We start from the raw sequence: 14,951 nt of genomic DNA on the forward strand, positions 1-14,951 counted from the left end.
TGGGGCCATTACATCCAATGCTCTCTACTAAAATGGAGGATGTTGATCCTGCAGATGCTGACGGAGGAAGACATTGATCAGCTGTGTTCATTTTATTCTCTAAAGAATTATTTGATGAAAAAAACACAACACAATAACCTTTAAGAAAGAAGATGAAAGGAAGTGGCTTACTGAAGATAATGGTAAACAGCAATTTCTGACTAATGAAGAGCTTGTGAATGAAGTTCTGGAAGAGGATAAGCCTATTTACACACCTGAACAAGACAGGAAGCCAGAGAGACAAGCGGCAGGACATAACGAAGCACATGCAGCAATCAACACCTAACTAACATGGGCCAAGGCAAATGGCAATGACCTCAAGGACATCTTGATTTCAAAGAAATTACAAGATGAAACCTTCAAAACATCTCTTTACCTATATAATCAGACTACAATTGGCAGCTTTATCATTGAAGATAATGGTGTAAGCTACCTTCCTTTCCCAAAACATAATGTGCAGTGTTATGTTTATTCCAGTGGTTTGTGTAAGTATTCTTAATTGAAGTGTGTATTTCTGAGTTATTACCCTAAATATTGCCAATAAGTACATAACATACAGCACATACAATATTGAACAAAGTATGCATAAATTAACCTCTTTGAATATGTACAGTTTTTTATTATAAAACCCAAAGTTACAGTCTATAAATCTCAATAATCCGCACCCCCTTCAGTCCCAAGAGGGCCATATTACCAAGATTGTACTGTAATTGCCAAAGGGGATTTGTTTGATGGTGATTCTGCATGTGTTTTTAAAGTATATAGGGTAAAGAGCCCTGAACTTATGGGATCCTATCTTGCATATGTACGCTATCAAGCTACTCTCAATTGGTTACAGCTCTCCATCTGCTTCTTAATACATATCATTTTGCTCTAGCGAGCTTTCTTTTAAATTTCCTTAAAATTTATATTCCTCAAATCTTACCTGTTATTGAGAATGTCATACGACGGACAAGACCATCATGATACTGAGTAGAAATTAAATCTAACGTTGTTGGCACAGGAATGTTAGGAGCAGGACCAGGAATCCAATGAGTCTTCCTGTAGATACAAAATAATAAATTACTAGTATAAATATCTACTTCCACTGAATGTATCTGGCAGACAAAAAACTTAGAAAGTAAATCGCTCTTGTAATTCCCAACAAAATGTATAACAATATTATCAACTTTAGAAATGTTTCTCCACCTTTGTGGTTTATTTTAAAAATAGCATTATACTCCTCTTATGAAGGAGTAAGAAAACTACTTCAAATAATTCAAATAATGAAACAAAATATGTATTAAATTAAAAAAATTACCATATAAAGGTCAGGACGGGCATGAGGTATGGCAGACCACAATATAATTCTTGAGAACAATCACTGTCTACTGGACGAGCATACTGCATTTCTCGGACCAGAGACTTCACAGAACCTGGACTGTTCTGATCCATGTCAACAATCCAATATCCTGTCTGTCTTTCTCGTACTCTCCCATACTCATCGTGATAAACTCTTTGTGTGTGCTGTAATGATAAAATGCACATCTGCAGAATCTCATATAGACAAGCACACTAATAACTTATTAGTCAACCTTTTAGTAGTTCAGTTCTTGTGTATTTCTATGTACAATAATTGCAACAGTGTTAAAGAAGGACTAGAAAAATATTTCTGAAATTCAAAGTGTTATCGATAGAGTGGAAATGATCATTGTGTGCATAGTTTATTTGTAGCAGATCTGTTGGTCAACAGTATTTGTTGCGTATCATTTTCATCCAAGGTCACTCAGCTCTTCATTGCTTTTTGTTTTCATGACATGTCATTCTTCACATAACTGAAATAGATGTTTGCAGTACACATCACTACTTTGCTAGTGGCTTTACGTCGCACCGACACAGATAGCTCTTATGGCGATGATGGGATACGAAAGGCGTGGGAGTTGGAAGGAAGCGGCCGTGGCCTTAAATAAGGTACAGCCCCAGCATTTGCTGCTGGTGTGAAAATGGGAAACCACGGAAAAACATCTCAGGGCTGCCGACAGTGGCATTCAAACCGGATGCAAGCTCACAGCCGTGCCCCTCTAACTGCATGGCCAACTCGCCCGTTCACTACTTTGCAACAAAAGCAGGCAAGTAATAATCAATGCAGGCAACTCATTATTAAATCAGAGGTAACAAACAAATAAACTGAGTGCATTCAAGTGTAATTAATCAATGAACCACTAAAAGTGAAAATGTAGTAGACTCAGCTGACAAAATATTTATTCTCAAGAGCTCAGCAAACATGTCAAAATCATATACAGAAAGATAGGAATATGAAAACAAACACATAATGAGGATCATTACAGGCATCAACATCTACTGAGAGGACATCTTGATAGACCTTCATTCTTAATGTGGAAAGTGTAGGATTAAAAAAAAAAAACTGGATAAAGAGAAGAAAAGGGAAGAGATGAAAAGATAATAATGAATGTAGTTGGTAAAAGATTAGGAACATAGTACAGACATACAAAAGGATCCAATGGATCAATATAAGTAATGTTAAGTAACAAACCCATTGGAACGTTTTCTTCAGATGAAGCTGGGAAGCACAAATAAAATTGTCAAGGGCTGAGAAGAAGTTGATGTAGGAGAACTAGGATTGATGAGCATCTATTTCAAGACGGCAGAGCATGAAGATGCAGAGATTGTCGTTTTTGTATTTTCATGACAGCAATGATACATAGAAGGTCTCCAGTGATTTCCGATTAATAAATTATGACAAATTGAGAAGTTCACTATCACAACAAATGAAAAAGTGAATGTGGAATGACTCAAGCGGTCCTATGTTGCCAATAATAACAACAACAATAATAACAATAACAACAATAATAACAATAACAACAACAACAATAATAACAATAACAACAAGAATAACAACAAAATTAATAACAACAATAATAATCCACGAACCTACTACACTGTTGTAGCAGGGGGAGAGGTGATACTCCCACGTGGCGCATCCCAGGTGGCGGATAGGGTGGGCAGGGGTCCTAACTGGCTTGCCGGCAGACTTGAGCGAAATAAAATAGCTCTGGCAGACCAAACACACATTAGAGGCGGCTGACAAGCAGAAGCAGTAGAACGGCCAGAAACCATCTTGAGGCAACCTCCAAGACTCATTACCCTCGTTGTAACATCAAGATTGACAATTGGCGATCTCCCCATTACTTTCAACCTTTTAGCATGATTGAAATATCAGCTGACAAAGAAACTACCCCCCAGACCCTAGTGATTGCACTAGGTTTTCTCAGTCATCAGATTCTGGGGGACCGAGAACATCATGCGGGAATGTACCTGAGCTTCCCAAATCTTTTTGTCCCAAACGCAAGCATTTTCTTAGCACCATCAACAGCAATACACTTCTCAAAACTGGCAAATTGAAGCAATTAACAGACATGTCGGACAGACTAAATATCCAAATTTTAGCTCTTCAAGAAACCACGTATACGGATGAAAATCACTTCAAATCAGGCAACTACAGAATATAGAAAGGTAAATCAGCAATTCAAGTCCTTAACACACCAGTGCAATTTGGCACTGGGTTTGCAGTAAGAAAGAATATCAAATCCAGTTATGAGCTTCACATCTCCATCTGAAAACATGTCAGTTCTAGCAATCAAATCAGAAAACAAAGCCTATTCACTAATCAACGCTCATGCACCTACAAATAATTACAACCAAAGAGACCCAGAAAAGGTGGAAAAATTCTGGGAACTTCTAGAAGAAACAGTAGCCCAAATTCCTAAACATCATATCAAAATTTTGATGGGAGATTTCAATGCATGAATAGACAAAGAAAAGTACAAAGCCACCATAGGACTCTACACTGCCCACAAAAGAACCAATAAAAATGGAGAAAGATTAATCAACTTCTGTGAGACCTTTGATCTGAAAGTAATGTCAACCCATTTTTTAGTACGCCTGCAGTAGGAAACAACCTGGAGGTCCACGAACATCCATTTATGAGAATTCAGATAGACCATGTGGCTATTACAAAGAGAAACCAGAAGGAGATCATGAATGTAAAAGTCAAGAAGGGTATCGTTGACTATGATCACCACCTATCTCTAATCAAAGTGAGGTTTCAACCTAACAGACCCAAATGTAGATCACAGCAAAACCCACTAATCGACCCAGAGATTCTGAAGCAATACTCAAGCTCTTTCCTCGCCAATATCTTCGAGCAAAATGCTACTAGTTGGTCAGAACTTAAAGAACTTGCAAAATCACCCAAGTGTACCAACATGCTATGGAGGAAATGTAAACATCAGTGGTGGAAGGATACCTGTGAAGGCGTTAGAACTTCGCATGAAAGCATGGCATGACTGGAATTTACAGAAATCCCGAGAGAAGTGGCATACCTTCATTAGAATCCAGAAGGAGACATCAAACATTATAAGATTCCACAAACGTTAATATGGTCAGATCAGACTGGCATAAATCGAGCAAGAGTTCGAGAAAAACAATGCTAGGGAACTTTTACAGAACCTTTAAAGAAGAACTGATGAGTTATAGAGCACCCACTTTGTTTAAAATGACCGGACGGGATTTTAGAAACATAATGAAGAAAACTGTAAACTTTTGGCAGATCATTTCAAAGACCTTCTAAACTGCAAACCTCCTACTGACCAACTCGCTTTTGAATCATCAGAACCTAATCCACATTCAGAGCCTCCAACAGTAGAAGAAGCTGAACAAATAATACAAGAGTTAAAAAAAAGCTCCAGGGGAAGATTGTCTAATTGCCAGAAAGTTCAAATTTTTCATATTTAGCCCCCCCAAAGCCTAATCAACATATCAGACTCAAATTTCATGTTAGACCCTTCCAGATGAACTAGGAACTTGAAATTCGGCAATCTGATAGCTATAGGCTGTAAACCAAGGGAAAATTCCATAACATTCCAATTTTTCATATTTAGCCCCCCACCCAGTCAAGATATCGGACGCAAATTTTGGGTTAATTTTTGCCCCTCTCCCCGCAAGCAAAATGGCGGACGCCATGATGCAGGGCCCTAAAAATAAAAATTTGGCAACGTTCTAGTTCCTGGCCTGTAACCGACGTGGAAATTGCAATAAGAGCAAATATTTAATATTTTACCCACTAAAAAATACGAAATATTAAGCTAAATTTAATGACGGTGCAGACTTTCGTTTGGAGCTATCTTGTGGCTGAACGGTAATTGCTATCAATGAACGGATTGCACTTTCGTGTCCTAAAATTAAGAGATCTATAACTTTGGCCCTATGACTTTTTGTCGTACCTTGACTATTTCTACCTCAGATTGTTCTTCATTTTCCCGGGTTTGTAAAATTTTTTTGAATTTCCATAAATTATTTTACTCATTCACACACTCATAAGACAGACAGATGCACGAAATTCAGCACGCTCCTTGGCACAGTCATTGGCCATATGCAGACCGACTTTCATTATTCTAGCTGCCTTGAATGTACAGGAAAATGGAAGGAATATATGGAAACACTGATCAAATTTCAGCCTAATTTATGTTTCCTAAGCAATTTATGGTGAATCCCATGGAGATACTGCAAAACCTCTGAAAACCAAAATTCTAGTTCGTTTTATCGTCGACCTGCCTGACAAGTTTCAAGGCTGTAGCTGTCTGCTAAGGTGGCAAAATTATTTTTTAACTGGTGAAATGCGGACAAAATTTGGCATGGATAGAAATGTTCGCTTCTTTCTATGGTATAGATTGCTTAGGAATAACAACATGTATAAGACAATAATGTAGGCGACTGGAAGGGACGTATGAAGCCACAATCCGCTTTTCTATACGACGTACCATTTGGCAGCAATAATTTCCAAATGAAAGTCTGCATTATTTAGCGTGCACATTCCCTGGGGCTATCGGCAATCTGATAACTATTAGGTTGTAACCCAGTGAAAAATTCCAATAAGTTTAAATTTTTTATTTTTACCCCACGCCGCCAAACAAAATCGCGGATTCTATTTCTGGGTGCACCAGAAAATTGAAATCTGGCGAAATTATAGTTGTTACCCTGTAACTTACTATTTACCTCTGAAAAGTATTGAAATATTCAGGCAAATTTCATGCAGTCACACACCTTTGTTTTGAAGTACTTTCTGCCTGAATAGCAATTCCAATCAAAACTGGATAGCACTTTCTGTCCCGCGAATGATGCGATCTATAAATTTGGTCCTATGAAAAGTTTCAAGATGCTAGCTGACTATTAAGTGAACAAAATAATTTTTCAACTTGTGAAAGTTGCCCCAGATCGAAAAGTTTACTCCTATCCATACAATAAATGGCCAATATACGATAAAACATATCAGCACCAAACACGCCGGCGGGTAAAAGGTCTGTCTGTTGGCACAGTCCGCTTGTCGATGCGACATACCGTTTCTCCAGAATCTATTTCAAAATTTCCATTTGTAATGTGGAGTACCCGTGGGTTTGGGGGCGGAGCCCCCAACGAGCGAAAGCGAGTCCTATATATATAAAGCCACAATGCTAACTGACTGACTGATTCACCGACATTAATGTTTACCCACTTCCAGATGAGTTAGGAACTTGAAATTTGGCAATCTGATAGCTATTTTGCTGTAACCCCCCGGAAAAATTCCAAAAATCTCAAATTTGTTATAATTAACCCCCCCTCCCACCGAATAAAGATATCAGACTCAAATTTCGGGTTATACCCTTCCAGATGAGCTAGGAACTTGAAATTCGGTAATCTGATAGCCAATGGGCTGCAACACAAAGAAAAATTCCAAAGGGTTCTAATTTTCATATTTAGCGCCCCCCCCCCCCCCCGAATCATAATATCGGACTCAAATTTCGGGTTAGAACCTTCCGGATGAGCTAGGAACTTGAAATTCAGCAGTGTGATAGCTATTAGCCTGCAACCTACAGAAATTTCCAAAAAATTGAAATATTTTATTTTTGCCCACTATCCCCAAACAAAATGGCGGACGCCATGATGCAGTGCCTTACAAAATTAAAATGTGACAAAGTTCCAGCTCCTAGCCTGCAACTGACGTAGAAATTGCAAGAAGTTCAAATATTTAATATTTTACCCATGGAAAAATTCGAAATATTAAGCCAAATTTAATGACGGTGCAGACTTTCGTTTGGAGCTATCTTGTGGCTGAACGGTAATTGCTATCAATGAACGGATTGCACTTTCGTGTCCTAAAATTAAGAGATCTATAACTTTGGCCCTATGACTTTGTATCGTGTCTCGACCCTTTCCACCTTAGATTGAGCTTCATTTCCCCGGTTTTGGTCAATTTTGTTCAATTTCCATATATTTTTTTACTGATTAACACAATCTTAAGATAGATAGATGCACTAAATTCAGCACGCTCCCTGGCACGACCGTTGGCCATATGTAGACCGACTTTCATTTTTCTAGCTACCTTGAATGTATGGGACACTGAAGGAATATGTAGAAACGCTACCTTAATTTCAGCATACTGTATGTTTCTTAATCAATTTATGGCGAAGGCCATGGAGATACGGCAAAACCTCAAATAACCAAAATTGTTGGTCGTTGCATTGTCGTCCAGCGTGCCAAGTTGAGACTGTAGCTGTCTGCTAAGTTGGGAAAATCATTTTTCAATTTGTTTAAAGCGGACAAAATTTGACATGGATCAAAACGTTCACCTCTTTCTTTGGTATAACTATGCATGATACGAGAAAATGCCTTATGTAGACGACTAAATGGGTGGTCTGATGGCGCAATCCGTACTTTGAGACGACGTACCGTTTTGCCGCAGTACATTTCCAAATCGAAGTCTGCACTATTTAGCGTGCACATTGCCTGACTCTATATTATATATAAAACCGTTTGGCTCACTGGGTGACACAAATGTTTTCCCACTTCAGCATGAGCTAGAATAAATTTGGCAATATGATAGCTATTACTGTAGGCTGTATTGTGGAAAAGTCCCACGCGTTGATTTTTTGTCCCTTCCCTTAAACTAAATTGTGGACGATTTGTTGCAGTGCGCCAAAATATTAACATTTTTCGCAGTTACAACTTTGGCCTGCAACCGACGGAGAAATTCGATAGAGTTGCATTGTTTAACTTTTTATCTCCAGAAATTATCGAAATCTGGAAGCAATTTTCATTATGGTGCTAAGTAACGTTTCGAGGATTTTGGTGGTTAAACTGTAAGTCGTACCGCCAAATGCACAAGACGTTCGGATCCCACCATGAGATCTACAACTTCGGTCGCGGGAATTTTAGTCTATCTTGATCACTTATGCCTTGGATAGAGCTGATTTTTTCAGATTTAACGTCAATTTTTTACATTTTCCGTAATTAATTTACTTATTTGCACACATATGACCGATAGAATCATAAAATTTGGCAGGCTCATTGGAACGTTCGTGGGTCATATGTGAGCAAACCGCACGATTCTTGCACTCTTTAAAAATGGAAAAACGAAAGTAATATGTAAACCCTGTATTTCTAATCCAAGGTTCTAAACCAATCTACGGTGAACTCTATCCAGATACGGCAAAACTTCAAATAACGGAAATATAGAGCGTTTCAACCACGATAAACCTACCAAGTTTCAAGACTACAGCTCCCCGTTACATTAAGAAAATAATTTCTTACCTTGTGAGAATCGTACGTAATTTTCAGCACGTCGAAACGTTTAACACTATATTTTCTATAAATCGAGAATATACGGCACGAGAAAATATTAGAGAACCAAATATGTACGCGAATATATGGGCCATTTGGTGGTGAATCCGTTTTTCATAACGAAGTACCGGTTCGTAGAGTAATTTTCCATGTGACCACTTGTAATGTAGAGGAATTGGGGGTTTGGGGGCGGAGCCCCCAACGAGCGAAAATGAGTCTATATATATAAAGCAAGATGTCCTGACTGACTGACTGATAATCAACCCACAGCAAAACCTACTGGAGATAACTGCATGAAAATTTGAGAACATGCTCCTACCGTAGTGTAGGTGTGCACTAAGAAAGGATTTTTAAAAGTTCCTATATTAAAGGGGTGAAAAGGGGTGAAATGTGATTTTACATTTTTGTTGAAGATCTCCGTTTTTATGAAAATCATTGTTCTTATATTCATTCACATATTTCTTTTATTATAGCATAAATACTGCATTAAAAGAAATTTTTAAAATTCCGATGAATTGTAGTTTTACATTTGTGTTCAATGTCTCGGTTTTTGTGAAAAATGTTGTACATATATATTCATTCAATGCCCCAAATCGTATCAATAGTACAGGAAAAATCTTGCATTTCTTGAAAAGTCAACGGAAATATATATGAATATTGAATTTTCACGACCGCATTGTAATCGAAACAGACTTTCAACGTATTAGGTCATGTTTCATACATGTAGTACGTGTTGAAGAGATGTTAAGTACAGAACAAAAATGGCCACCCGGACACCAGTGGGATCCGAACCCACAACCTCCCGACTTAGCGTCGGTTGCTCTACAATTGAGCTATGGTGGCCCAGGCCATCTTTGTTCTGTTTGAAAGGATCTGAGATACAGGTCTGGCACTGCTGCTAGCACACTGTAGAGTCACCTGTTGTGGGGCATGTCAATGAATATTGAATTTTCACGACCGCATTGTAATCGAAACAGACTTTCAACGTATTAGGTCGTGTTACGTACATGTAGTATGTGTTGAAGAGATGTTAAGTACAGAACAAAAATGGCCAACCAGACACCAGTGAGATCCAAATAGATAGATAAATAAATAAATAAATAAATAAATAAATAAATAAATAAATAAATAAATAAAAAATGAAAGGTTACGCATTTTAACAAGGATGATTAATTATTTTTAAACTTTTGTCAAAAATGATGTCTAGCTCCCTTTCTGTTTTTGTTAATTAGAAGATCCTAGTTCACAACATTCTATGAATGAAATACTTCACCTTGGTGAAAACAATTTCAAGATTTGGACATTTTTGGAAATTTTATGACTTTTTATTAAACATTATTTTTGGGTGAAGATAAGGCAGAAAAGGTTGATTGCATTATACAAAATTGTTAGTCTAATATTTATGGTACAAAACAAAAATCAGTTAAGAATTTTAGATTTTCCTTCAAAATGTTAAAACATACCTTAACATTTATTTTGAGGTAATTTTTGAGGAAACTCTGACAGAATATGGCAAAATCATGATACAGTAAATGGGCAAGTTATTAACAGGTATGCAGATGACACTTGTCACAGCAGATGATTTACCCACCCTTCAGGTGCATAATAAATTGCTTAGTTCAGCATAGTGAAGAGTTTGGCTATATGTTAACCCTTCCAAAACAAAAACGATAGCATTTTCTAAACAGACAATATGAGCAAATCTCACAATGAAAGGTCATATAGTAGAGCAAGTTGCCCTTTCAAATACTTGGGCACCATGCTGAATGACTAATGTGATCCCAAACAAGAAATAAAATCTAGAATATAGGAGGCCAGGAAACAATTCATTACCACGAAAACTCTTCGTAAAGTCAGATCTCAGTCTGCAGCTACAAATCTGCATGATCCGTTGGTACATATTCCCTATTCCATATGGATGTGAAAGCTGGACCGTGGATCCAAGTACTGAAAAACATATACATTAAAACCTCGATTATCCGTCGCTCGATTAACCATTCTGCGGATTATCTGTCACAAAAAAAAAGTCTAGATTTTTTTAAAAGCAATGTACAGTCGCTTCAAAACTGAATGAGCGTACTCTTTATGTCAATAATAATAATAATAATAATAATAATAACAATAATAACAACGTTATTGGTTTTACGTCCCAATTTGATGGTTTTCAGAGATGCTGAAGTGCCAAAATTTTGTCTCGCAGGAGTTCTTTTACGTGCCAATAAATCTACCGACACGAGACTGACGTATTTGAGCACCTTCAAATACCACCGGACGGAGCTAGGATCGAAGCTGCAAAGTTGGGGTCACAAGGCCATCGCTTCAACCGTCTCAGCCACTCAGCCCAGCTCCTGACGTCACGGTATCTTGATACAGTATTCTGGTCTGGAGCAACTGTACACTGACTCTCCGATTCCCGAGTCCACGATCAACGTACAGTAACTACTGTACGTACACGCGCAAAGACCGGCAATCAGCATTGGAGACATGATTTCATACAGTTTTTTACTATGTAATTTTATGCTGTGTAAAATTATTTAACTTTTAACCCTTTCATTCCCACATTATGAATTCAGCCGTGGAAAATTTTTAATTCAGTATTTTCTGTATTAATACAACGCACTAAACACAAACATTTGTTGTTTAATATTTTTTATCAAATAATTTATTTTTTACATTATGTTGTTCAGGAACAACAATGGGACTCGACGGTCAAATGAAATGGGAAATATAACACTAACACAACAGATGGAAACTATTAAAAATCTGAAATAAGTAAACACATTATTTGGTGAAATGTTCACTCTTAGTCATACTAAGTACAAAAATGAAAATAATTATAAAAAATAAAATACAAACATTATGAAACAATTACAACCGAAATAAAGACACCAATGTTTCTTCACCATGCAACGACTACTTCTTCACTGAAGCAATTCTTTTTTGCTGTCAAGCACAAATGAACACCACATTTTCTGCACATATGTGCAAAAGCCTTTGGGCAAAGTTTGCACCGGCCTTGCTTCACATCATATCCTGGCCAATGGCCAATATTAACATATATGACATCATCAGCAATTGGATTTGTTGGTACTTGCACCTTCCTCTTCTTCAGATTCTTCTCACTACTGCTGGGTCTCCCTTTCCTTTTCACATCGACTTTCCCACTCCTTGTCAGGCCTGTTGATATATCAGCCTGAAATTGCATCAGTGAGTACTCACATTTTTTCCCTCGTTGCTCTGGGTGTCGCCTGTACAACAGCCAGCTGTTCATGACTGCTACCCCCAGACACCAGAATACCAGTAGCATATACCACTTCTTCGACCGTATGTCAGTTCTATAAAACTCCAGAAGCATGTCAGCTTTATTGACCCCTCCCATGAACGGGTTGTACTCTTTTACGACAAATGGTCGATCCACCTCTACAGCCTTCTTTTCTGTAGCACACCACCTCTTGCATTTCGATTCAGGCTCTATGGCAGCATATGATGATATGAAATTGATGGCTTTCTGATCGAACCACCGGATTAGGGTAAGGTTAGACTTGGTTTCAACTCTCCAGTCTTTACTACCACGCCCCATTTTCTTCAGATCTTGCTCATTTACCAAAGGACATTTTCCCATTCTATCCTGTCTAATTGTGCCAGCTTTTAGTGCTGCTGCCAATTGCAAGTATGAGAACCAGTTATCAAAGAAAACTTTGTAATTTTGTCCTTCGGGTAAATCTTGACAAAGTGCCATTACGATGTCCCCAGAAAAACCAAGTCCGAAATCACCACAGGTACCTTTGCCCACATATACGGAAGAGCTCATCATCATCATCATCTGAGAAACCACTAATTTCTGATAAATTTCCATCATTTACACCCTCAACAAGTTTGTGAATTTCCTCAATAATCATATTTTCTAAATCCAAACGTTCCATTGTAAAACTGTCTTTAGCTTACCAAAAGTTATAAATATACACAAGCTTTCATAGTTTTAGCCTATAATTGAAACCCATCTAGTAGTCCAGTAATAGTACCACCTGAAATAAAGTAAATGGAATACTTGTGAGAATTGAATCTCCGCTTATCACTCATTTTATCAATCTAAACAGCAAAATGTAGTATTATTTTGATATTGATAATTCCTAACCTTGTAGTCCCAATGTTGTTCATGGACAACACCCATGTTTATTGAGGTGCATTATCAATTCATAAACTATTTAATTGATAATTACTATGTCACAGCAATAATGCAGGCATAACCTTCACCAAAGAAACAAACAAATAACAATTCACTGCTGAAATAACAATAAAAATATTATAGATACGCCACACAAACAGCCATCCTCAGTAAGCAACTTAACCTTACATCCAAGTCAGAGAGATTAATACATCTGAAGTAGATTCATGCACCACCAAGTGGCAAAATACCATACTAGAAGCTTGTTGTCCCTCAACAACAAGGGGGTTTCAAGGATTGATAAACATAATACTGTATATAACAGCATTAAATACGGTGTTGTCTAGGAACAACACTGGGAATGAAAGGGTTAACTGTTACGAAAGAAGAAGGATACTATTCGAATTCAACAGTCACAAACTTCATTAACCATTCCATTGTTGATGAATAATGTAATGTGCCCTCTCTCAGCCCACAAAGCGTAATGTACGGTATGCTGGTCATTTCTACCTCAGAATGATACCTACAACTTATTTCGTACAGTGTAACATCTCATTTTTGTTCCGTATTGAAGATGACGTATATCACAAATATTATAATAATAATTATTGTACCGGGCGGTACACCTCCACGCCGCTAATTCAAAATGTGCGCCAGTTGAAACTCCTCTGCTGGAGGAAGTCTGAACTTTATTGACGGTATTTTTCTACTTTCTCAGAAGATGTCACTACCTGGAAATTTTGGAGTTTTAGAACTGTGTCATTTTTGATGTGTTTTTGTTTTGCTTGAAGTAAGAAGTGTGAACTTTCTCTTCTAGAGGACACTACTGAAGATCGACAATAGTGCACCCTGGTGGGAAGTGAAAGAACTGTTTTTTTTGGAGAAAATGTAATTTCAAAAGTTTGTTCTTTGCTAAATTTCTTTCAGTCATTAGTTAAGTTGGCAATATTAACCCTTTCTTTCCCCTTGTTTTAAATCTAGCCAATCCCGAATTTCTTAACTTAATTTTCCACCAATAATGTGTTTCTTCTTCATCTTGTGTAGGGGTTTCTCTTTTTTCTCCAATAAAGTGATTGTGGGCGGGTGTTCTCATTCCCCTAACGCCTAGAACCTTCCGCGAGAGTATATAAACTGCTGATTTTTGGGTCTCTGCGCCACTTCTGTTCCATCTTTCAGTGTGTAAAGTACATAGCAGGGGGCGGGAAGCGCCTCTTTCTTCGGCGACAGTCAACAACCAGGTAATGGCCGATTAATTACTTCTTTTCTTGCTTGCTCAGCAGTTTAACTCTCGGGGCGGGTCCGAAGTTTTTCCATTATGTAACCTTCCTTAAAATGTAAAGAAACTTGTATCTATTCCATCTTTTAAACTGCATATCGGGATAGAGAGTGCTTAACCCTCTCGAGCTCCCAATCATATTGTTTTGAGGTGAACTTATTTTTTCTTAACCTATTCTTCGTTAATGTAATGTAAATTGGTCTTCTCTAATTCACCTCTGTAGTATGGGATTAGCCCTTGCTTTAACGGCCTAGCGCCAAGTAGGTTTTAAATAAAGTGTATTAGGAGTGCGGAGAGCCTCCTTTCAAGTTGGTATTTTAGAGGCCATGTAATTTTCCTTTTTTAATTAATAGGCCTCAGTAGATTGGGTATTTTACCCCTGTGTTTATGTCCGTTGAGGACAGCTTGAAGGTGGAGTTTGGTGTGGCCTGGGAGAGGCTTCCAGTTGAGAGCGAGTGGCTCTTTTTTTTTTCGAAAACTGAGTGTTGTATGCCTCGAGGAGGCTTTACTGTGTAATTTGGAGCAAGTGCTCCAGGGTTTGATTGGGGTCTTCTGCCCCGTTGTTGAAATTTGTATATCGTAAAGTTGGGCTAGTTGCTCAAGAATTGTGTTTTCAGGGCTCGAAGCCCAAATCCTGTAAATACTGTAATTGTACCTTGTGGTCTTGCTACTCCGTACCTGCCATTCTTGTTATTTCTGAATTCTGGAAAGAAAATATAACCTTGTTAAATTTTACATTAACTTTGATTCCGTAGTTTGAGACCCGTTCACGCCCGCACCTTCTTTCACCTCTACCTACCACTAAAACTCGGTAAC

At 37.9% G+C, this 14,951-nt stretch overlaps 1 protein-coding gene across 1 annotated transcript in view; it reads right to left on the reverse strand.

Annotated features, from left to right (window-relative positions):
* LOC136874676 (endoplasmic reticulum metallopeptidase 1) overlaps nt 1-14,951 on the reverse strand; it is a 248,912-nt gene that overhangs the window by 42,241 nt on the left and 191,720 nt on the right. The window contains exons 11-12 of the mRNA XM_067148313.2: nt 1,340-1,545; nt 965-1,080 (exon numbers count right to left, since the gene is read on the reverse strand). Coding sequence (XP_067004414.2) covers nt 965-1,080; nt 1,340-1,545 — 322 coding nt within the window. The remainder of the gene's footprint in view (nt 1-964; nt 1,081-1,339; nt 1,546-14,951) is intronic.

The sequence above is a fragment of the Anabrus simplex genome, chromosome 5 (assembly GCF_040414725.1).
Source record: "Anabrus simplex isolate iqAnaSimp1 chromosome 5, ASM4041472v1, whole genome shotgun sequence".
Taxonomy (NCBI): domain Eukaryota; kingdom Metazoa; phylum Arthropoda; class Insecta; order Orthoptera; family Tettigoniidae; genus Anabrus; species Anabrus simplex.